Consider the following 22,191-nt stretch of genomic DNA (forward strand, 5'->3'; position numbering starts at 1 on the left):
GCTTATGTTCTGATATGCCAGCAGAAGGCCAACAAAAACATATGCACAGAAGCTAATAACATTACCTACTTATTCATCCAATAGTGTTATCAATACTATGTAAATAAGAGCAAACAAATGGACAACCTTAATGGGTAGGTCCAACTCAACTCCAACTCCCAAGAGTTTTGTTAGCATTAAACTTGATTGATGTTCAACATTATGTAAACCTCACTTAGATCTTTTAAACCAATTCAGCTTGTAATTCCATTGGTTGCAGATACCCTGAAACATGACTTCAGGTGCCCAAATTTCCCAAACCCCAGCTAGTTTGAGCCCCCCCCCCCCCCCCCCCCTTTTTTTTTCCTTCCAATACAAACCCAAAAGAAGAGCAAGCTCTGCATTGGCTGGGCTAAAGTGAAGTGGGCTTGATACTAATCTGGCATGGCTTTTGCCAAACCCTAGGTTCCAAAAGCAGTCCATTTGATAGAGCCTTCTCAACCACCCCCCCCCCCCACACACACAAACCCTTACCCTTCTCAATTGTGGTGCTTGAATCATGATGTATGACATACACTCCAAGAAGTTTGTGGTAGGGTACAAGTGCCATGAGAATATGTGGTTGAAACTTGAAATCACAGGAAATAGGCAACACAAATTCTCTGTCAAGTTGTAGCAGAAAAGGATGGGAATGATGTCGATATATCCACCACTAGTGTTAAAACATTTAGATTCAGCTGTGATATCCCAAGAGATTGGGATCACATGAATTTCTACCTCACTACCACCTCTTTTTATTTCTGGACCATATTATACACAACAGCACAAGTTCTCCAACCCTCCCCCTACTCCCAAGAAAAACAAAAAAGAAGCAAAAGTATCAAGGGATTTGAATCACAATAAAGTGCTCTTATCATAAATGAAGTAGATTAAGTTAATAATACTTTTCTCTTCCCATATTTTGTATGAGGTCCACATGAATTTAACAATTATTATCTTATACTTTTCTCCTCTCATCTTTTATATCAGTTCCACATGTATTCAACAATTATATTTTTCATCAGTCACAAATACTTTCAAAGTACTACTGAAACAGAGGTTGTAACTTGAGGTCAGTATCTCGGTATCAAAGAAGAAAATAAAGAGCTCAAACAAATGATAACCTCAGACAATAACTCAGTCATCAATCATTTACACCCTTAGTGTTTGGACATGGTAAGAAAAAAAGGAGCTCTTGCCATGTGTCACGCATTGAGGATGCCTAATCATAAAGCTTTAACATCCAAGTTATCCCTCCATTCTGTGGTCATCCAAGTCTAATGTCCCCTTTGACGAGATCCTATGGCTAAAAGAGGTTCAGGACAAACTAATGAATGGAAGGGAGAGGTGAGTCTATATATAGGGAAGGTAACTAATGCAAGGTCTCTTCAATAAAAAAGGAGGAAAGGGAGGGGGGGGGGGGGGGGAGAGAGATGGCATCCTCTATAATCTCATCAGCCACCATTGCCTCCATTAACCGTGCCACACCGGCTCAAGCTACCATGGTGGCACCATTCACATGCCTAAAGTCTGCTTCAACATTTGGTCAGACACAAGCTTGATAATGATTTCACCTCCATCTCTAGCAGTGGTGGCAGAGTCTAGTGCCTGCAGTTCAAGAAACAAGAATAGCCATGTGCTGTGGGTGCAGGTATGGCCTCCAAGTGGAAAGAAGATTGGAATTGGTTTTAAGAGTCTTCTTCACAATCCAGTAAGTAGTAACACTAATTTTGTGGGGAAAGATGTTGCTAATTGAAGATTGGAGTTAGTTTTAAGAGTCTTCCCTTGAGGGTAGAAATTATTACAACATATCTAGATTTTCAATTATAAAGAAATTTGCTACAGATCAAGCCATTATAGGGCAGGTATAGAACATGATCACATTTATATGGTTTACTAATAAAGTCCAAAGCACAGAAGGCTACAATAGTGTATGAAGTTACCCAGTTTGTACAGACTGTTTGACACAAGCTCCATGCATCGAAGCCTTCACAGATATGGTCCAATTCTTTAAAATGTTCCAATATGCAACCAGCTCTAGTTTATGAAGAAAACCAATTTCCTTTACAGCTATACCAAGATATGAACATGAATTCACCTGCTTGTTCCAACTGATGAACCAGCTACAAGAAACTATATACAGGTCTGATTGACTCTTGGTGCATAATCTACGCTTCCCTTCTAAATCCACATTTCAAATTGAGGGTGTGATCCAAATGCTTAAATTCTCAAATGGATATAAATCCAATGGAAGACATCGTTCAACCCGGCCATCATCAATATGGTAAATGCCCATTTCAGGATACTCTCTCTTCTCAAATTGATAGTAAACATCATCAGTGAAGTAAATTGAGTTCCCTTGCAATCCTACGTATTCCCTAGATGAGAGAGAGACTGATTTGGAACAATATCTGGAGACAAACAATGTTTGATCATCATCCAAATTCATTTGCCTTTCCCAAACATAACTACCATTTGGGTCGTTACTGTCATTGCTTTCCAGAAGCATGAATATCAAGAAACTGAGAGTTCTTCTAGGCTCCTTGTTAATGAACCTTATAACCAGTAACAAGTTCCCCTGGGACTCCACCAGGTAGCATTCTATGGAGTCATCAACGTCATCATCAAAGACATTCACAGGGAAAGCAACTCTGCATTTACTGGCATTGCCACTGAGGCCTTCAACTGTCAAATTACGAACCCAAAGCTTACCCTTTTCGGACAATGAATATAACTGTCCTCTGTAAAATACAAGACTACCCAAGAAAGGAGTTTTGCCGTGAGGGTTCAACGGCATGGATCTCCATGACTTATCTCCTAGTCTACAGAAGAAGAGTTGCATATAAGTGTCCAATGCAACAACCAAACAATGTTTATTTATCTCCATTGAAATATGATCAATAGGATTAGGAAACAATATCACCTTCTCGAAATTCAAAAAGTGGGCATCTTCAAAATTTGGCAAATAAATGCGGGTTTTGGTGAAGGGGTTAAGGAGAAAACTTAAAGCGACACAGGGATCAAGTAGAACTAACCAGGCCTGGGAGCAACCGAGGCATCGTTTGGCAGGGGCTTCAGGTATATTAATCCAGTAAACCCTACTCTCCTGGAAATTGAAGAAACCGCAGATACCCTTTTCGAAATTGTAATCGAACATTACCAGAGGTTGGAATTGGTAAGAACAGAGACGACGCCGTCTTGAAATTTCCGCTGCGACCCATCTCCAGGTCTCGCATACTGAAGCAAACCGGAGAATGTCGGGGAAGCTGAGACGGTCTGCGATCATTTCGGTGATGTGATGGGGAAGTTCCCTCCACTCTGGATGACATTCGTTCTTCTTCCTCTGCTCCATCTCTTTTCCCTTACTTGGAGGAGACTATATCGGTCAAGACTCGCAAGAGCTCTTTAGTCTTGAGTGCGGAACTACAGAAGTATTTCTGCAACTTGTGAAGCAATCATAAGAAAAAAACTTCTTTGGGGCTTTCCTTACCTTGGTAGGAAATTGTGAGTCGGATCAGCTCCACTTATTATTCTCGTTGCACGCTCTATTGTTGGGGAAAAAATCCTCTACAGTCCGTTAATCTTGCGGTGCCTTGCAATTCCAATCTCAAAGCTCCACACATGAAAGATGTGACATCCATCGGTGCCGAGCTTGAGAAGAAAGAAAGAAGAAAAACTAGGTCAATTGAACTCACACCATTGGATGAAGCATCTTCCACATGTCAAGCTCCCAGGACCGAACTGCAAGGCACCGCAAGATGAAAGAATTGCAGAGGATTTTAATCCTTATTGTTGCCATGTGTCCTACCTAAAACCCACATCTATTGGTCATTGTGATATATTTTTCGAGGGAAAGAGATCGTTGCCTGTCATGTAACCCATGCATCAACGCGAGGGCTAATAAAAGTGCACAGAGGCATCAAAATGGATTGAATTTTTTTTTTTTCCACGGAGCAAGACGGTAATTTTGTGTGTTCTTGTGTTTGGGTTCAGGATCCACACGATCAAGCAACGTTATTTTCTTTTTTCTGGGAAAAAGAATGTTTCTTGGCCGCGTAAAGCTTATGCCTAGATACAATCCCCTAAAAATAATGCCCTGCCCCAACAGAATGAAAAATCTCACTTGGTTTATGCCTCTAATTAAGCTCCCATTCGCCCCATGCTGGTGCAAAGGCCACGTCGTCTACCAGTGACCCCTTACCCATTTTTTTTGGAGAAATAGATAGACATAGGTGGCACTAGGGTACTCTACATAGTGTGGCAATATTCTTTCTAATGGGCAAGAGATTGTTGCTTGGTCGCATAACCCCTGCACCAGTGCGGGGCCAATGAGAGTGCAGACAAGAGCATCAACATGGATGAAATTTTTTATTTCACAAAGGGTGGAGCAGTAATTTTGTACGCTCTTATACCAGGGCAAGGGGTCATACGATTAGGCAACATTGTATTTTTCCCTTTTTAATATAAAAAATGGGACCCACTTATTTCTTCTTCCCCTCTTTCATTTTGAAAAATGATTTTGGGTTACAAGCAAGTGCCGGAGAACAAGCTCTGCATCTCCCCTCTCCCCAGATTCCACCCAATCCTACCTACCCTCATCCCCTCCCCCCTCTTTTCCCCCTACCTACTCTTCCCTCCATGTCTGCAACCCCTTTGGAACTCTCTCTCCCTCTGCAACTTGCCGCCCTCACCCTCAACTCCCCGCCCCACCCTCGCCCTGCCCATACCTACCTACCTACCTACCTCTCTCTCTCTTTCTCTCTCTCTCTCTCTCTCTCATTTCCCATCCAATTTAAAACCCCAACTATTACAAATCCTTGAATTTAAATATCTGTAGAAAATGAATTTTGTCATCCCAAAACATCCACCATTTTGTAGCTATCGGTAATTGGAGCCCAAAATAGTCCCCAAGGTTTTAACAGTGGATCAATTTTCCTTTGTAATGACTGGGATGCTCAAACACTGTCAGAGTGGGATGAAACTTTCTGGATAGCATAATTTAATGATATTATGGTATGTAGGGATGTAAATGAATATTCGTAAATTCGTATTCGATTCACGTTCGTATTCGTTTAGGAGAATCCGAATCCGTCCGAAACTAATCAGATACAAATATGGTAATCCCCCTATCTGACCGATTATTATCCGATTCGTTTAGCAGTCCAACGGTAATAAAATATCTGAAATATAACTCTGTGTTTGTCTATCCTTTTAAGTTACCTTATTGGATTTTGTTATCTTATTTTTATAAATTTATAAGTTAAGATAATGTGATTCTTTTTCTAGATTTGCTATTGGTTTATATATATATATATATTGTTTTATGCAATGTGATACATGGAATTACATATCTATTAAAAAATCAAAAGTAAAAAACGTAAGAGAATAAAAGATTAAGGAGAGTAGAAGAAAGGGTAGTTACTGAACTCTCAAGTCTCAACCCTAACCCTCATCATAAAAACGGTAAATATGTCAACGGATAGTCAAAAAATCATATTCGATCCGTATTCATATCCATTTAGGAGAACCTATATTCAAAAAATCACTATCTGGAAATTATCCGAAAATCAATAGGATATTATCCGAATCCATCCGAATATGATAATGCCACTATCCGACCGAATTCGATCCGCTTACATCCCTAATGGTATGTCATAATATTTGGTACAAATTAAACACTATTTGGCCATCATCTCACAAAACCCTAATTTTGTACGCCCCCGTCTATCCTTGGGATACATATTGGGTTGTGCTCCTGGCTAGATCTGTATTTGATCTTTTACATCATTGATTTGGACATTCAAAATTATTTTTGCCGATATGTGGATCATTAGAATCAGATGGCCGGATACCTAAGGGGTGTCAATTTTAGGACCAGAACCAAAAACCGAAATCGATCTGGACCGACAAAAACCAGAACTGGATCACCCAATAGCTTATTCGGACGGATCTGGTAATAGTTATATACTTTTGGTCTGGTCCGGGTTTCCCAACGGTTCTAGAACCGATAGCCCATTAAGGACCCGGTAGCACCGAAACCGTTAGAACTGGATAATATGTAAACAAATTGAATGGGAAATTAGATCTATAAAACCCTAAAAGGCTTTAAACCCTAACCTATTAATAGTATTACATTGCTTAGGACTTTTAACTGGCGCTCTTTTGTTGCTCTTTGAGTCATAAGTATATGAGCTGAGCTTCAAATGAAAATTATGAACTCTTAAAGCTGTCTCTTTATTTATATATGCATCAATTTCTTTATTTTGAGTTCTACAAGACTATATCTATGTATGATGAAGCTCTCATTTTCCTAGAGAAACTCTCATTGTCTTTGTTTTGGGCTCAATAATGTTTGGAACCGATTAAGAACCAGAACTGGATCACCCATTAGTTAACAATCCTGGGTCTTAGATTTGGATCCAGTAAGTTTATTGGTCCAGTTATGGTCTTGAAACCTTAAAGCTAGAACCGCTAAGGATCCGGACCGATAGCCCAGAACCGGACCAATTGACACCCCTACGGATACCCTAAAATCACTCCCAAAAGTTTATTGAAAAGGTAATCACACTACATGACCCCCCGCTTCGGACACAGATCAAGCTATGTTTCCGTCCAAATCTGTGGTAGATATTTATGTAATTGGAAAGTAAGCCTCAAAATTCTTTCCAATGATATAAAGATCATCAAAATCGGACGGTTGGTTCCAAAATCATCCCAAAAGTCAGGCGAAATACGATCAGGACATATGACCCTATATAGGGCCAATTTTTTGCCCTGGGATCCCACCACGTGGCAACATCCTGGCCCTAGGACCAGGCGGCACAGCCAACTCCATATGGGAGTATCCAAATACGCCATTGGAGAATATGGATACTCTCCTCTTTTTTTGAGAAGCCTATAAATAGGCCTCTCCTTGGTTCATTTCAAACGCCTAAACTCTTTTCTCAGCTCTGTTCACTCTCCTCTTCAAATCTCTTTGATTTTTGGAGATCTGGACTCTCTCTAGTAATATTTCTTCTTGTAAGAAAATTATTTTTCCCAAGTATCTATTGTGGAACATTAGATCTTACTTTGGATATTGTTTGCAGGATTGATGAACTTACTCATACATTGCATTGGCTGTTAGAAGTTGAGGAGGTTTTTTGGGTTTCAAAAATATCAGCACCTTTAAGTATAACAAAGAGAATGTAATACCAATTTTTTTTCACATGATGGCTAAATTAATAATCATACTAGAAGTATAGAGTGTATACGCGATCCTGAGGGTACTTTGGTGTATGAAATCCCTCGGATTGCACATGTGTTCTTCCAACATTTTAGTTCTATTTTTACCACATCAAATCCTCTAAATCCCACTTGTATAGAGATTCTCTTTCCTTCTGCCATTACTCAAGAAAAGAATACTACCTTAGTGTCTTTAACCTTCGTTGAGGAAATTAAAGAGGTTGATTTTAGTACTCAGGCTTATAAATCCCAAGGCATGATAGCATCCCATTTTTTTTATCGTAAGTGTTGGGATTTTTAACAAAGGGGTGTTATTGCCTTTGTATACCATTTTTCACTTGTATGTCTCTTCCTTTTGGCACAAACCATACCCTTATAACCTTAGTCCCTAAAAGAGAATGTTTTTTCTCTTGACAATTTTTGACCCATAAGTTTGTGCACTGGGGCATATAAGATAATTTCTGAACTTTTAGCAAGGAGACTTCAGAGTCTATTAGCTAGACTAATTTTTTGTACCAATTTGCTTTTGTCAAAGGTCGTCGTCCCATGGAATTATCCACTATATGCAACATTGTAAGGGAAAATGGCGATGGGTAATGATCAAGTTAGACATTTAGGCTTATGATCGTTTATAATGGGGTTTTCTTCATGTTGTCTTTGACTTTTTAGGGTTTTCATCTCATTGGTGTGACCTTATTAACAACTTGATCTCCTCTGTTACTTATTCCATTAAACTAAAAGGAGGAGCTTGTGATTTTTTTTTAACCCTCTAGAGATAATAGGTAGGGTTGTCCTTGAAGCCCATATCTTTTCATCTTGGCAAATGAGGGGCTTATCCCACCTCGTGACTATTTATCGGGATTTGGATTTTTTTTAAAGGGATTAAAATTTCTAGGTCTGCTCCTGAGATTACACATTTGTTATTTGTGGATGACACCTTCAACTTTTGTCGTGCAACCTTAAGAGACATTTCTACTATCCAGGCTATATTTTTTACAACATTTTGAGGATCTTATAGGTATATTTATTAATTGTAATAAAAGTGATCTAATTTTTAATTGAAATACACCTATCAATTGTGGACTTAGGTTTCTGCTAAACTAGAGATGAAGGAGATGACTTCATCATCCACTTACTTAAGAACCCCTTTATTTACCACTAGGCCTCGAAGGCAATAACTTACAACCATAGTTAATAAGGTTCAACACAAATTAGCCTCGTGGAATTCTTCTTTGTTGACACAAACAGGGAGATCTATTCTGCTAAAATTTGTTCTTGCATCGATGCCTACTTTCTTTATGTCCTGTTTCTTATTCCCAAAAACAGTTTGTTTCAGAGAACTTTCTCCTATATTTGATTCTAGTAGAGCTCATTTTTGGAAAAGGGTGAATACGGATCAAAAGAAACTCGCTTTGATTTCTTAAGAGACTATGTACAAGCCTAAAAAGTTTGGAGGTTTAGGGTTTAGAATGACCTCCATCTAAAATGAATCCCTTCTCTTGAGACTTGGTGGAGACTTGTGACAAGTCCAAATTCCTTGTGGAGTAGGATGTTGAAAGCTAAATATTTTCCTCGGGCTTATGCTAAACAAAAATTTTATCCCTAAAAGGGGATCTTGGATTTCGAACATCATATAATCTCTTTTACGTGCGAGTGTTTGTTGAAAAGTGGCCGGGTACTAGGGCTTCCATCAACATATGGGAAGAACCATGGATTCCTCATTGGTCATCGTTGTTTCTTGGATGTGCTATGAACCCCATTCCCTCTTTTTGTTATGTTTCTAAATTGATCCATGATCAGCATTGGAATACCTCCTTGATATTTTCACTCTTCCCTAGGGATCATTGCTTCCCTTGTTCAAATCCCCTTACCCTGTTTTCCCCATTCTGATTTTCTGTTCTGCTTTTTTGTTAAGAATGGTATTCTTACAACTAAGGTTGCTGCCAAACTATTAAATTTTAAATGGTTTAATGATGATGTTGTGTCCTCTCATTAAAGTGTTGAAAATGGAAGTGCATTATGGGGTTTATTATGGAAATTAAAGATTCACCCCAAAATTTAAAATATTTTTTTGTGGAACCCTTTTTTTTTATCATGTCCTTTTTCGAAATGAATTTGGGTAGTAGGGGTTTTAGGCTTAGGGTTTGAGAACTGTCAAGCCTCCTCTCTCGATTATCTTCAATTTATGTTGTTGATACCCAAATCGTCACCTATTTATGAAAAGTCTTTCTTTTGTTCTGTTTTCTCTATCACTTATTGTTTTCTTTGGAATGCTAGAAATCGTTGTGTTTTTACAAATTCTCAACCTAACCCCAATGTCATCTTAGGGAATATTAATAGGTGGATATATGATGAAAATCTTCTTTGTTTTTTCCTTATGATTATGAGCTTCCTTTTCTACCCTTTATTTTGTTACCTGCCATCTAACTACCTTGAGCTTGCAAAATCTAACCATATCACCCTCATCTGCGATGGAAGTTTTTTCTCAAGAGACTGGGAAAATAGGTTGAGGGACCTTTATCTGCTACTGTGCATTGCAGCGTTGCTGTGACATCATGCGGCGCAACAACGGCCATGTGTGCATAGTGGGGCCCACTATGCACACATGGCCGCTGCTGCACCACACGATGGCACAATAGTGCTACAGTGCACAACAACGGATAAAAATTTTAGGTTGAGCTTCTGTTGTAATCTATAATAATATTTTTTTGCTTGCTTGTTTGGCTTTTGGCCACACAAGGCATGCACAAGAGGCCGAAGCAAGGGGTTTGCTTTAAGGATTGCAAGTAATAAAAGATGTTAGCGGTGTATACATTGACATTTGGACTGATTGTGAGGAGCTAGTGCGGTGGATGACACAACCAACCTATTTGTAGGTGTGGGAGTTTTTCCATATTTTATGGGATATTAAAATGTTGCTACAGAACTATTCTACTGCTTATATTAATAGGAGATCTGGGACTCTTATTTCAATAGTTAAAATTTTACTATCTCTCCTAGGAAAATTAGGACAACAGTTAATGTAAGTGACAATGTACCTTCTTCTTTTTTAGTTCGCCAAGATATAGTTGGGGGGTGAAATGACTGCCTTACCCCCTATGAAAGGTGGAAATCCTGCCTCCAAGATGCTTCAACGCTTACTCTCATTGGCCCCCATCCACAGGGGCCATGTCCCCCACAGAGAATGCTCCCCCCCAAAAATATATGGGTAATTTACACGTACCACTCCTAAGGTTTAACGAAAGTATGATTTTACCCCCCAATTTTGGAAAATTCTGCGTACCCCTTGAGGTTTACAAACGTTAACAAATAAATCCATTCTGTCAGTTCATGACTAATAGAGTTAAAATCAAGGGGTAAAATTACAAAAATACCTCTTTAAGAAAAAAAAAAAAAAAAAAAAACCCTGCAACTCATGTTCCCCAAATCGATTGGGGAAGATGAGTTACAAGTATCCTTGAGTCTTGGATGTACTAGTGGAGCTTTGTCCCTTCATCTTTGTCGGATCAAGATTGTAGTTCATCTTTGTCGGATCAGTTAGAAGTAAGAACCCCTGAACTCCAGAACAGGAACTGAAAATGAGAGACAAGAATATTAAATTTCTTACACAAGTGTAGTAGCGTAACACCAGATCCGCCTGCGTCTCGTTCACCGGTGCCGATGCCATCCCACTCTGAGATATCTGTAATCAAGGATTGAAGCCAGTGAGGAAGCTTCAGCAATCGAAAGAAACCAAGTCGAAAATTGAATCTGAATCGCGCAGGTCAGATTTGGGGAAGATGAATCGCGCATGGGGCTGCGTCTTTCATCAATGCAGCATAGCTAATGTGACTTCCTCGACCTTGAGAAAGTGATCGTCGACTACTACTCAAACCCTATTGTTCTCTCCCCAAACCCTATCGTTCTCTAAAACCCAGAACCCTTCCGTTAATCTCTTCTCTACCGTCACCCTAACGTCTTCTGCCAAATGTAACAATAGGGCTACAACGATTTCCTTCTCATCTCCCTCTAAGACTAGGAGGTGCGTTAGCCTTTCGTCGTCCCATTTCACTCCTAAAGTAGCCATCTCATCTGAATTCGAGCAAGGTGAATGGACTTTCTCTCCTAATTTGAAACTCTTGGTGGGTAACCTCTCTTTCAATGTTGACAGCTCAGAGCTTGCCGGGTTGTGTGGACGCGCCGGAAATGTTGAGATGGTCGAGGTCTGTTTTCGCTTCTGATTTCTGCTTTCCAATCCGGTTGGGGGGGGGGGGGGTGGTTTTGGTTCAGCATTTTTTTGAAAATTTTAGAGTTTCAAAGATGTTTTAGTGACCAAGAGTGTTAAAATGTCAGGTTTACTTTAGGGTTTCTCTGAACTTTGTGCTTCTTGAGCATTAGAGTTTAATGGACATGGTGGACTGAAGTAAAAGTTAGTGATTTGCAAGTTATTTATGACAAGATGACCGGAAGAAGTCGGGATTTTGGGTTTGTGACTATGTCTATCCTCAAGAAAGTCGATGCAGCTGCTATGCAGTTCAATGGCTATGTAAAGTTTCCTTACTCTTCCTTCGTCTACTAATTCAATGGCTTCACTACTTTATTGATAATGCTTTGTATTTCCTGCATCTATACATTTGCAATTGCTATGAGGTTATGAACTCCATGCGTACCTTTACATATTAAACAGGATTAGATTCAAAAGGCCCCTTTATATATCTCCTTTGGGATTAGTTGTATTTCACAATTCTGCTTTTGACGTCAAGAGGAGAAGAGAGAGGGAGAGTAGTAGTGGCGCGAGAAGAAGTGATGATGGAAGTGTTTGTTTTTTCCATTTTTAGGTATTTTACGGGGTTGGATTCACATATGCTAAAAGATACCTGTAACTCATCTTCCCCAATTGATTTGGGGAAGATGACTTGCAGGTTATTTTTTGTTTCTTTCTTGAAGGGGTATTTTTGAAATTTTACCCTTTGATTTTAACACTGTTAGTTATGAATTGACGGAATGGGTTTATTTGTTAACGTTTGTAAACCTCAGGGGGTATGCAGAATTTTCCGAAACTAGGGGATAAAATCATACTTTTGTTAAACCTCAGGAGTGGTATGTGTAAATTACCCGAAATATATTCATAATACCTATCCTGCTCGTTAGGTTAATTGTGTGAGTAAACCACAAAGCCTTTTTTTTTTGTCAGTCCTAATCTAATCTAAGCTAGAGGGGGAGGCTAAGATAAGGCAACAGAAACTACAACTACCAAGGGGAAGAGGGGGGGGAGAGGGGGTGCCATTTATGGAACAAATGCAATCCAGGAGAGTCGATCCCTTGACCTCGTGGGGGGCATGCATTCAACCAGCAATGCCTCCAACTAACCGAGCTAACGATTGTTTGCAACCACTTAACTAAGTGCACCTGTTTTCTGCTAACTTTGGTAATTACAACAGAAGTAAAAGTACTAAGCAAGTTTTTAAATCATAAAGCAAAACAAAAAGTCAATCAAAAAAAATGTTCAAACGACAGCCAATCTACTAATCGTTTAGAGTCTGTCTAGATTTCTAAATATTTGATGGGATCAGGATCCTCTACTGTTGCCTACCTGTGTGGCCGATGTGCAGCCTCACATAGGCAGGGCGATGGCAGTCATTTTGCCCCTGCCATTGTGAGGCTGCACGCCAACCGTACGGAAAGGCGACAGTAGAAGATCCAAATAAGGACGTAAACAGATCGAATTCGGTCAGATATTGACATTATCATATTCGTATCCGATTATATTCGGACAAATTCAGATAATATCCTATTAGTTTTTTGACGGATTTAGATAGTTTCCAAATAATGATTTTTTGAATACAGATTCTCCTAAATGGATACAAATGCAGATCGAATACGAATTTTCGACTATCCGTTGACATCTTTACTTTTTTGTTGATGAGGGCTAAGGTTGAGACTTGAGACTTGAGAGTTCAGTGACTACCCTTTTTTCTACTCTTCCTAGTCTTTGATTTTCTTACGTTTTTTTACTTTGGATTTTATCTTGTATTTATTTTAATAGATATGTGATTCCATGTATCCCTGTACATAAAATAATATAAATAAACCAATAGAAAATCTAGAAAAAGAATCACATTATCTTAATTTATAAAATTATAAAAACAAGAAAACAAAAATCCAATAAGGTAACTTAATCAGATAGACAGATACAAAGATATATTTAAGATATTTTATTACCCTCGACTTGCTAAACGAATCGGATAATAATCAATCGGATAGAAAGATTATCATATTCATATTTAATTAGTTTTCGGACGGATTCAAATTCTCCTAAATGGATACGAAAACGGATCGAATATGGATATTTGAATTCTAAGATCCAAATTGTATTTGATGCACTTTTCAATTGCAAACTCAGCACCTTCAAGAGAGCTTCGGGGTTCAATGTAACCTTTAATTTTAATGCATATTTTCTTCAAAAAAAAAAAAGCATAAGAAGGAAGAAGAAGAAGAAGAAAGAACCCTTGATGAGCCAATCCTTTTCCCTAGTTTATCAAAGTATCTCCATTGCAGCCGTTAAAAGGACAGATACTTCAAGCTCAGAAAAAACCGGGAATCTCTGTACGTCGCTCAAATTCTTCTTCGGATGTTTGTTCCTTCATTCAATCTAAAAAAACACGGGTGTATGATGATTTTTCATTCTTCCTCGGTTCCTCCGAGGTATGAAGTTGGTGCCCAACAGCTTCCGTTCGTTCTGCAGAGACTGGAATCCTGCAAATCCATGGAGGAGCTCAAACAAATCCATGCCATCGTCATCAAAGCAAGGCCTCTCCAAACCCAACTTGTCTTCAACAAAATAATTGCTTTCTGTGCTCTATCACCCTCAGGGAACCTAGATTACGCCCGCTCGGTCATGGCCCGAATGGGAAGCCAAAACCTCTACGCTTACAATGCCATTATCCGGGGCTTTTCTTGTAGCAAGAGAAACCCAATAGAGTCTCTGTTGTTCTACCGTGAAATGCTTGAGAAGGGCTTCTCTCCTGACAATTTCACTCTCCCTTTTATTCTGAAGGCGTGCACCCATTTACGGGCACTAAGAGAAGGGAATGTGGTTCACGCTCAGTGCATCAAGACAGGACTAGTTAGGGATGTTTTTGTGATTAACACTTTGATGAGGTTGTATGCTGTTTGTGGGACAATTCAAGCGGCCCAGAAGCTGTTCAATGAAAGTCCCCACAAGGATCTGGTTTCATGGACAACATTGATTCAAGCGTATGCAGAGATCGGGCTTACTAGGGAAGCAGTTCAGGTGTTTTTAGAGATGGGTGAAGCTACAAATTTACGAGCCGATGAAGTGACCATGGTGATTGTTCTTTCAGCTTGCTCTAAATTGGGGGATTTGGATTTGTGTAAGAGAATTCATAGGTATATGGACGATAATAAAGTGAAATCGGATGTTTTTGTTGCGAATGCCTTAGTTGATATGTACTTGAAATGTGGGGATGTTGATTTTGCGTATAGGTTGTTTGATACAATGCCTGTAAAAAATGTGGTTTCTTGGAATTCTATGATCTTGGGGCTAACACAACAGGGGGAGTTTAAAGAGGCGTTTTCTGTGTATAGGAGGATGCAAGTTAATGGATATGAACCAGATGATGTTACTTTGGTTGGTGTACTCAATTGCTGTGCTAATCTGGGGATGCTGGAGATGGGTAAGTGGGTTCATGCATATATAGATAGGAATCAGGTCAGGGCAGATGGGTTTATAGGAAATGCATTAGTCGACATGTACGCAAAGTGTGGGAGCATAGATCAAGCTTTTGAAGTTTTCAAGTGCATGGAACATAAAGATGTCTACTCTTATACAGCTATGATTGTTGGGTTAGCTATGCATGGGGAAGGAGAAAAGGCATTAGCTCTCTTCTCTGATATGTCTAGGTCTGGTATAAAACCAGATGAGGTGACCTTTATCGGGATCCTATCAGCATGTAGCCATGTTGGACTGGTGGAGGAAGGCCGTCGATATTTTGAGGATATGTCAAGGTTGTATAACCTTACGCCTCAGATAGAACACTATGGATGCATGGTTGATCTTTTGGGTCGTGCTGGACTCATAAGAGAGGCAGAGGAGTTTATTAACACCATGCCAATCAAGCCAGATGCTTATGTTTGGGGATCTTTGCTAGGAGCCTGTAGGATCCATGGAAAAGTCGAGCTAGGGGAAAGCATCATGAAAAGGCTAGTAGAAATAGAACCTGAAAGGGATGGTGCTTATGTACTCATGTCAAACATATACGCCTCTGCTAATCGGTGGGGTGATGCAATAATGGTGAGAAAGACGATGAAAGAAAGGAAAATGAAGAAGATCCCTGGCTGTAGTTTGATAGAACTGGATGGAGTTGTTCACGAGTTCCGGAAGGGGGACAAATCACATCCAAAAACAAAAGAGATATACATGATGTTGGGTGAAATTATGAGTCGCCTGAAGGAGCAGGGCTATGTAGCGGAGACTACTAGTGTGTTGCTAGATGTGGCTGAAGAGGAGAAAGAGCATGCATTATGTCACCATAGTGAGAGGTTGGCAATTGCTTTCGGTTTGATCTCTACCAGCCCTGGGACAACACTGAGGATTGTGAAGAATCTCCGTGTGTGTAGTGATTGTCACTCTGTGACTAAATTTATTTCAAGGATTTTCCAGAGAGAGATAATTGTGAGGGATCGTAATCGCTTTCATCATTTTAGAGAGGGGTTTTGTTCGTGCAAAGATTTTTGGTAATGCAGGTTTCATTTATTTTTTACCTCGAGAATTATTATATCACGTCAGCACCGGAATTGGCTGTTTCTAATGGTGACTACTGCGTCACAAAGGTTATATACACAGACGAGAAAAGCCTGAAAATTAATCTCTATAGTATATGAAGGGGATTCTGGTGCGAGTAATGAGCCAAAACCTACAAGAACAAATGATTCATTTGCAAGATTTGAACTAGCAGAGAGTGTTGGACTGAAATAGTTCTAACAAAACAAAATTTTATTGTAGTCACTTATTTATAGTGAGAGGATTCAGACGCTCAGAGGGCTGAGTTCAATTTGGTCAGGATCTGGACCTTGTGCGGGCTAGAGGAGGGGGAGAACAGATGTTGTTCAAGTAATCCTTTTCCGTATGATTTGAGAAAGCTTGTGAACTTGTTAATAGGTTGTACCATTGAGAACTTCTCAGTCGCAATGTAACAAAATTTGACCCAATAGATCTGCTCCACATGGCTACAAGAGAAGCTTTTTCTCACAACTTCTCTATTTTTTTTTAATTTTTATTTTTGGACAAGGCTTCTTTATTTATGCACATTTTGATTTCTGCTACACTTATCTCAGAGAAATGGCATTATGTGAAAGGTATTTGGCTGATATCAATGATGTCTTATCCAATTGCTTGGTGCTTAATGCTTATCCATCTTAGCTATATAGGGACAATTAATGTCTGCTCTCTACTATGTATTTGGCTATATGGTCTGCTGCTAGAAATATGTGCCATGCTCCTATGAATCATCATAGCAGTTCTAAGAATCCTGAATCAAAAGAATGCCTTTGGAATCTTAGCAAGGAAATCTCTGTGAGATGATGTGACCTATCAAGGCAGATATGGCTCTAGAGATCATTTGGTTCAGTTTATACTTTCTTATTGACAATGGTGTTCATAGTGTCAGTAGATAATGTGCAGATGCCAGAGTAAGAGCAGAGGCAGAAAAAGCATTCACAATCCCAATGGCAATCGAGGCTTCATATGAGAAAGGATTCAAGCACATCCACACCATTTTGGAAGCTAAGTTGGTTGTTGAAGCATTGAAGGAAATTCAAGGAAGAAGCGTTATTGGAGAATAAGGACTTTGAGGATTTCTTGGAGGAACTTATGGCTAAAATTTATAAGACTCATCCCTTAAGATGCGAATGATGCAAATTACACTAATAGAAGGAGAGTGATTGAACATTGTCGATTTTGGATTCTGCCACACTTGAACTTGATCGGATTCAGCAATTCTTCGAATGGGCTTCAAACAGGTTGAGTAGTGCCAAATGGTCACTCTCCTAAAAGTTGTAGGCACCCTATGGTGCATCTGGTTTATTTGTCAATCCACCCCCAAGATAAAATAACCCTTCAACTTGTGAGGCTAGTAGTGATGCACTTCACTTACTAAGACAAAGTAAGGATACCAAGAATTGTGCCAAACACTCACAAAACAAATAAGAAGAAGAGGAGTAAGAATGTTCAATACAGGTTTCAAGAGGAGGAGAAAACATTTTTTAATGAATGAAAATGGTAGCCAACATCCACTATTTATAGATGTTAAAGACCCACTTCAAGGTGTCTCTATGAATGGGTGTGCGTGTCTAACATGTACGGACAATATTCAATCTCCCTTAGAGATATTGAATCCATGTCTCTAATCATTTCCCATGTATGGGTGTGCCTGTGTGAAGAGACACAACCCATAAGTAAAGATATGTCCAAGGAAAAGAGACAAATATAATGTACATATGTATCAATTCTTATTCATGTTTATATATGTATCAATTCGTATTAGGCCTAAATCCAGGCCCACGGCTGAAATTTAAGTCACAACCAAGTCCAAAAAAAAAAGAAGCCTTAATTGGGAACCCTAAATCCTGGCGAATATCAGCTATGTAGTCCAAGTTTTTTTGCATAATCCATTAACATGAAAATTATATAGGAACAAGAATATTCTTTGATTCTCTTTTGAAAAAACTGTAAATGGATTTCTTTGGAGTAATAAGACTATTCCAATTACGATACTCGTAGGGAAAGAATCCCAATAAATGCAAAGAAGGGGCATCTTGTACCCAGACACTAATCCTTTGAAGCTTAGACTAGTGGCCATCCATTAACCAAAACTCAACATCAAGAAAATTTTTCTTTTAGAGGGATAAGCATCGTGAGGTAAGAAGGCCAAATCAGAAGTAGACAGCATGGATGGATAACGGAGTTCTTTCTTTATGAGGAATTTGAGGAGCTGTTCTAATAAGAACTATTGTGGGAACACAACACAAAGGGCTGCTGAAAGCCCCGAGTATGTTTGAGCCTCAAAATGGGTGGCAGCCACAAACTTTGCCATTCAATCACGATAACCATTTACGCCACGTGGAAAGGTGATGTGGCTATTTTGATTATTGGATAGAGAAGTCATGGCCTGGATTCACCACGTGTGAAATTTCAAACTCAATTCAATCAAGTGTATTGGCATGCAGCCCCGTCACTGTGTATATTCGTGTATTGATAAACTTTTTTTAGACTGAAACTTGACATGTGAGCAGGATACCTTGGGTCTACCTATATATCCACAAAATTTCAGTTCTATTCAACCTTCTAGTCCATCAATCCAGGAATGGGCACCCATCAAAAACAAGGGAAAAACAAATTTCAGTTACACAAAACAGTCTTTGGCATCTCTGTGGGCCATCATCAACTCTAGAAGTTTGCTCAAAACTGGCTGTGGATTAAAGTTTTGCTAAAATTTCTATAATCACCTAACTGGTAGCATATGAATTATAAAACCAAACAACTATTACTTGTAATTTGTTTTATAAATTATTTCTTATGAGGTTTTAAGATTGGATACTAAAGCTCTTACACTGTGAAGCCAATCAGAAAAATAAATCTCTATGTTCCTCTGTATATAGTTACAGGTCAACCACCCAATTACAACTTCAGAATTAGAATCTACCCTGCATATATATATATATATGGAGATAGAGTACTTGATCAGTATGCTTCTTCTACCTTCTAAGCTGCAACCACTAAAACCTCATCCTGCGACACTATAGCATTCATGGGCATTTTCGTCAATTTATCTCTTTTTTTTTTTTTTCCTTGAAACCTCAAATGGCTCTAAGTAGCTCAGACCAATGTGTAGGTTGAGATAACACTAGAGAGGTTGGGGCTAAATCAAAACCAACTACCATCACACATTCGCTTTCTTGGATGAGATAAGCTTAGCCACTCCCTGCCACGTGGCACTCCAATAAGGTGCCTCATGATAAGGCAATACAGTCTAATTTGTGTGGCTATCAATGTAAAACAGCCAAAAACATCTGATCCAACGGTGTAGGATGAGAGATGAGAAAGAGGTAAGCTAAGAATTTGAAGCTTTATAAACCGGATAAGGGAAGTAAGAGCAAGCTCTCCCCTAAAGAGATCTGTTTGGTAGTGTGTGTAAGTAGAGAGAAGCAGAGATGGCTTCCTCCATGCTCTCATCGACCGCCGTTGCCTCCATAAACAGAGCCAGCCCTGCTCAGGCAAGCATGGTCGCTCCTTTCACTGGTCTCAAGGCTGGTGTTGCCTTCCCCGTCACCCGCAAGCCCAACAACGACTTCTCTTCTCTTCCCAGCAATGGTGGCAGAGTCCAGTGCATGAAGGTACAGAGAGATGAGAGAGAGAGAGAATTTAATTTGTTAGAAGTTAAAAAAGAACAAGGAATTTAATGGTGGGTTGTGAATGAATGCAGGTGTGGCCTCCACTTGGGTTGAAGAAGTTCGAGACACTCTCTTACCTTCCACCACTCACCCCTGAATCATTGGCCAAGGAAGTTGACTACCTTCTCCGCAAAGGTTGGGTTCCTTGCTTGGAATTCGAGTTGGAGGTTTGTTTTCCCCCCTTCTTCTTACATCTTCTTATGTATTTTTATTCTTTCAAAAGCATGAAAATTATTGGTAGGGACTTGGGTGGGTAGAACTCATCTTTAAAAGGTAGTCATTAAGGAAAGCTGCTCATGGAGCGCAGATACCCTTCAGGGTTACTCACATGGAATCCTTTGTGAGACCCACATGAGCAGTGAATTCCATGTGAATTGTGGCCTTGGAAGGTACTTGTACAAGGACCTGATCTGATCTCGTGCTCATATACCTATAAGTCTCCACACCAGGCTATTCACTCACATCTTATGTGGGATTATTACTTCCGCCTAATTAAGATGATACAATATCGTATAGTTACTGTGTGCGTGTTTGTGTGTGTTATGGATGTAGAAAGGATTCGTGTACCGTGACAACAACAAATCACCAGGGTACTACGATGGGCGTTACTGGACAATGTGGAAGCTCCCCATGTTCGGATGCACAGACTCATCACAGGTGCTGAGTGAGCTGGAGGAATGCAAAAAGGAATACCCAAGTTCCTTCATTCGTATCATTGGCTTCGACAACAAGCGTCAAGTGCAGTGCATCAGTTTCATTGCCTTCAAGCCTCCTGGCTTCTAAATCTGATGATAGAGAATTAATTTTAATTTCATGGTTATTTATGCGTAATATGCATTTCCCAATTTGCTTTTGTTTTAGTTTGTGTTTAGGTTTTGGAGTTTATTCGGTTTTGGAACACTATTATTGCATTTTCCATTTTCTATTTATCCCCCATTTTAATTTGGGGTCGATCTCCAACTCAACTCAACTCAACTGAACTGAAAAGATTTATTATAATGGAAATGCAAATGCAGATCTGTGATGCTTTTGTTGGCGATAGATGAACAATATTATCTCCTGGCTCCTGCTATTATGTATTGTCAGTTTTTATTTATTTATTTATTTTTTTGTTTCTCTCGATCGATTGTGGTTTGGAACTTTAATTTGATATAAAATGGTACAATGTTAATTAGACACAATACAGTAGGGCATGAGGATATCTTCTCGACCTAAAAATAATAGGGACCCTAATAAAACAGAGTTTTGATATCGTCCCGCATTGGGTGGGAAGGGGGGGGGGGGGGTGGTTCTGCACAATTGCTGCCATATGAGAAATCACACAAAAGGTTTTTATTTCACACTACATTATCGTTTGGGAAATATGAAAGCTAAGAAATGCTAGTCTTCAGAATCTCTATCCCCTGCCCCTCTTTCAGAGATTGACTATGTGGTGTTATAAGAAATATTAATGAGGTGCTATCCTTGATTCTCAGATGGTCCTCTAGTCAGATGCCTCCCCAATAGAATGAAGGGTCTCCTCTTGTCACTGAGGGGAGGGGGGGGGGGGGTTTCTATCTATATTGATGCGGCAGTCTCCGCTCGCCCAAAAGCATCACAAATTTCTTGTATTGCCTTGGACCAATTGGGGGGGAACTTCAGCTGATTGCTACTGACCATCATGTGGTGATGCTAGCTATGGTAGGTGAAGTGTTGACTATTAGGCTGACCCTTTGTTCAGCAAAGAGGGTAGGAATGACTCAGGTTCCAGTTTGCTCGGACTGTCAAGTCCTTGTTGAGTGTCTCTCGTCTGTATCCCTGCTATCTTTGCGGGAAATTGCCACCATAGTCTAGATATCCCACTGTTGAAGACTAATTTTGTCTGTTTATAGTTTTCGACATGTTAGTAGGTTGGTCAATGTGATTGCACACTCTATTTCTAAATGGGCACAATTATCCTAAGTAGGATTTTTGGTTTTCTTCCGTTTTGGAGGACCTTTAGAGTATTGTAATGCAGTTTATTCCCTTTGAGGCCTCAAAAAATCCTCCCCTTCCCCTCTCCTTGAAGGGGTTTGGGGGACTCTTGCACAAAAAAAAAGATGGGGCTAAAGTTTTTCGAATAGATAAATTCAAAGTGTCTTTCACATGTTAAGTTTGAAATGAAAGAGAGTGTTCAAAGGGGCAAAATAAAGTATGGGATAGGGTTCCTTAAAGGCAATGTCGTCGAGCACGAGACCAATGAGAGTGTACGCAAAAGCATCAACATGGGTGAGATTTCCACCTTTCATATGGGTGGGGCGGTCATTTCGTGTTCCTCTGTGACTGGGTGCAGTGGCAGCACTGCCTTTGAAGGTTCTGTCTCCCATAAAGTATTTATCAAGACTAAGAAAACTATCAAAGTAGTGCATCAGCACATGAGAAGGTATATGATTGAATTTGAGATAGTTGATACAATTAGAATATTTCCTAAGGATCAAATCATCAAAATTTGTCCCAAAAAACAAATCATCAAAATTGCCA

General features: G+C 39.5%; 4 protein-coding genes across 6 annotated transcripts; 3 read left to right on the forward strand and 1 right to left on the reverse strand.

The window, feature by feature from the left end:
• Positions 1-1,875: 1,875 nt before the first annotated feature.
• Positions 1,876-3,406, reverse strand: LOC122664243 (putative F-box protein At4g22180). Of its 2 annotated transcripts, none has more exons than XM_043859982.1 (2): positions 2,116-3,406; positions 1,876-2,022 (listed from the first exon to the last, which is right to left on the reverse strand). In XM_043859982.1, exon 1 carries the CDS (start codon positions 3,368-3,370, stop codon positions 2,213-2,215), a length of 1,158 nt encoding a protein of 385 aa, XP_043715917.1. In that variant the 5' UTR covers positions 3,371-3,406; the 3' UTR covers positions 1,876-2,022; positions 2,116-2,212. The 2 variants fall into 2 exon arrangements, with proteins under 2 accessions (XP_043715917.1, XP_043715918.1); XM_043859983.1 differs by having other exon boundaries at positions 1,876-2,019; positions 2,112-3,406.
• Positions 3,407-5,425: 2,019 nt separating this feature from the next.
• LOC122664244 (ribulose bisphosphate carboxylase small subunit, chloroplastic-like) lies at positions 5,426-20,750 on the forward strand. Of its 2 annotated transcripts, XM_043859985.1 has the most exons (4): positions 5,426-5,432; positions 19,441-19,635; positions 19,725-19,859; positions 20,245-20,476. In XM_043859985.1, the coding sequence occupies exons 2-4, from the start codon at positions 19,453-19,455 to the stop codon at positions 20,473-20,475; spliced, it is 549 nt and encodes a 182-aa protein (XP_043715920.1). In that variant the 5' UTR covers positions 5,426-5,432; positions 19,441-19,452; the 3' UTR covers position 20,476. The 2 variants fall into 2 exon arrangements, with proteins under 2 accessions (XP_043715920.1, XP_043715919.1); XM_043859984.1 differs by lacking the exon at positions 5,426-5,432 and having other exon boundaries at positions 19,402-19,635; positions 20,245-20,750.
• On the forward strand, positions 11,127-17,085 carry LOC122665756 (RNA-binding protein CP29B, chloroplastic-like; the record flags this gene model as incomplete). The annotated part of the gene is made up of 3 exons (XM_043861894.1): positions 11,127-11,444; positions 11,666-11,767; positions 17,053-17,085. Coding segments are annotated over 3 exons (453 nt in total), but the record flags the coding sequence as incomplete, so codon positions are not given.
• LOC122664242 (pentatricopeptide repeat-containing protein At1g08070, chloroplastic-like) lies at positions 13,777-16,002 on the forward strand. The gene has a single exon (XM_043859981.1). It carries the CDS (start codon positions 13,853-13,855, stop codon positions 15,980-15,982), a length of 2,130 nt encoding a protein of 709 aa, XP_043715916.1. The 5' UTR covers positions 13,777-13,852; the 3' UTR covers positions 15,983-16,002.
• Positions 20,751-22,191: the final 1,441 nt, after the last annotated feature.

This window comes from Telopea speciosissima, chromosome 6 (genome assembly GCF_018873765.1).
Source record: "Telopea speciosissima isolate NSW1024214 ecotype Mountain lineage chromosome 6, Tspe_v1, whole genome shotgun sequence".
Taxonomy (NCBI): domain Eukaryota; kingdom Viridiplantae; phylum Streptophyta; class Magnoliopsida; order Proteales; family Proteaceae; genus Telopea; species Telopea speciosissima.